This window comes from Corvus brachyrhynchos, unplaced genomic scaffold (genome assembly GCF_000691975.1).
Source record: "Corvus brachyrhynchos isolate BGI_N302 unplaced genomic scaffold, ASM69197v1 scaffold115, whole genome shotgun sequence".
NCBI classification, from domain to species: Eukaryota; Metazoa; Chordata; class Aves; order Passeriformes; family Corvidae; genus Corvus; species Corvus brachyrhynchos.
Genome location: NW_008239553.1, coordinates 8,611,904 through 8,614,327, shown reverse-complemented (window position 1 = coordinate 8,614,327; position 2,424 = coordinate 8,611,904). Strand labels below are relative to the sequence as shown.

The following is a 2,424-nucleotide window of genomic DNA, read 5'->3' as shown; positions in this document are numbered from 1 at the left end:
ACAAGATGTCTCTAAAGCATTTGAAATTTAAATTACCTATAATATGTCCTTGTGCTGTGAAAAAGACCTTGTTACCTCATTTGTTTAGACAGAGCACATAGAAGCTTTTGTATGTGTGGGAGAAGGAAAGTGAAACTCTTTTTTATGGTTAAGTAAAAATACCCAGATGTAGGGGAGGATAAAAATTATTTCTAGAGAACTGCAAATGAGTCATGTCATGCTTAATTTAATACCAAAATAACCTCAGAACATTTCTAAGGCATCAAAATTCTATAACCTTATGAAAGTAATAGGCAGGAGGTACCCTCTGCATAAAATAAACACTGAATTACAGACAGACTTAGGTTGTAGAACCTCTGAAACCCATCTAGTGTGGCCTCCCCAAAAGAATGTCAGCATCAGTTCAGTACTTTTGTAGACATCGTTTTACACAAAGTGTATCTTTACATGTAATCTTGACTAAGAGAGTTGTATTTACGACTATTTAAAGAAGGATAATCATATATTTTTTTTAAAAATCAGTCAAATGCTGCAGAGAGCATCCAAAACAAGAGTGTGTGGGGGATAAACAAACCTCCATCAGAAATTATTTAGGTGTAGTTGATTTGTGTTAGGAGTGGACTAGGTACCCCTAGGCATCCCTTCCAGGAGTACTTCTCTCTAAATAGCCATTGACCATTTAGTGATCCTTTGTAGTCTGCTCCTTGAGATTGCACAAAATAAAAGCAGGTTTGAGCGGTGCAAGAAAGAGTTCAGAATGAACTGAACTGAAATCTGCAGCTCTTTGTGTGTGTCAGAGCAATGAGGTAATGGTGCATGCAGCTGATGCCCCTTATCCCTTTGTCTTTTTTGTTCTTCATCCTTTTCTTTTGCTTTGTTTGTTTTACAGCTTAACAAATTTGAAATGAAGAGTCGGTTAAGTCGCTTTATTGCTGAAGACCCTGTGGATCTGCTCCTGCCGAGGGAGGAAGCCATCAGGCTGAGCACCGAAGCCTTCCGGCTGTGGGCTGTGGCTGCTGGCTATGGGCAGGCCTGCGACCTCTACAGGTACAGCTCAAAGCTGGAGAAGTGGGGGTGGAGGGCACAACAGAGATAATGGTCATCCTGCTCCAAAGGGGCAAAGAGAGGCATCTCCAGGCTCAGTCTCTATTCCCCTTCAGGGTGTCTTACTTGACCTTCTCTTGCCTCCTGCAGTAAAACTCGGTTTCTAAAGGTGTTTATGCTGAGTATTCCCTTTTTCTGGTTGTTCACTATCTCCTGTGTTTAAGCAATGCTATTTTGTTGTTTCTCCTTTACAGTGGGAGACCACTGTAGCTTTTTAGGGCTGCATCTTTTTCCCCTTGAAGGGGTGAATAATCTATGCTTATATGACGTCAAAACACATGGTTTGCAGTGCACGCAGGACTGAATCTGCTTGACCTAGGGGCAGTCTGTGGGCAGCAGTCACCATGCTGAGTGGGGCAGACTGGTGCAGACAAACTGCACGATACATTGACTTCCAGTTCAGGACAAGTGCTTGTGCTTGACTGCCAAGGTCTGCACTGGTGTAAGTCTGACCTAGCTCAAGCATTAAATCTTCTTCCTGTAATTACATTGAATTGGAAGAAGAGGGGTGGCTATGGAGTTGCTCTGAAGTAGAGTAAAAGGGAGGCCAGTATTGGGTTTCAGAAGGGAGATACTCATCCACAACAGCATTTTGTTTTCTTTGGCACAATCTGGTGTATGATTTAAAAAGAGTAAAAACTGTATATACTATTTTAGCACTGTAAATAATGTTGAGGAAAGAAACAGCAAAAGATTCCTTAAAGTTGCAAGATTATAAGTGTGACTGAGAATCTGAGAACTACTCCCCAGCAAGAATAAAATAAAAGTAGTTTTTTCAAGAGATAATCAGAGTGCTTGGAAGCAGTGTATTAGGTAGGTCCCATTCAGATGAAATTGGAATAGCAGTAGTCTTCCTTTGTCATCTTTTTTCTGCGTCGGTTTAATTTTGTTATTGTGGTGGTGGTGGTGATGGTTCTCATAATCACATTTTAGCAATCTTTATAAATAAATGATTTGAGAGTGTAAAGAAGATAGAGCCAGATTCTGCCAGTGGAAAGTGAAGAACCAATGGGGGCAAATGGAAATACAGGAAATTCCACTGAAGTGTTTTTACTGTAATCTTTACTCACTTTACTGTAAAAGTGATCAAACACTGGAGCATTGCTGCACAGCAAAATACTGAACTCTCCTTTCTTGCAGATATTCAAAATCTGACTGGACATATCCCTGGGCAATCTTGCTCTTGCTGACCTGGCTTGAACAGGGAATTAAGGTACAAATGATCTCCAGAGACCCTTTCCAACCGTATGTGTTCTGTAATTCACACTACAGTGATCTCTACCCTGTGCTGGTGAGGATACTGCAGTCCCTGCCGGAGTT

At 41.1% G+C, this 2,424-nt stretch overlaps 1 protein-coding gene across 1 annotated transcript in view; it reads left to right on the top strand.

Moving 5' to 3' along the window:
- The window catches only part of RPAP1 (RNA polymerase II associated protein 1), a 39,099-nt gene that overhangs the window by 23,086 nt on the left and 13,589 nt on the right, over positions 1-2,424 (top strand). Inside the window, exons 15-16 of the mRNA XM_008639688.2 lie at positions 890-1,047; positions 2,377-2,423. Of these exons, the coding sequence (XP_008637910.1) occupies positions 890-1,047; positions 2,377-2,423 (205 nt within the window). The remainder of the gene's footprint in view (positions 1-889; positions 1,048-2,376; position 2,424) is intronic.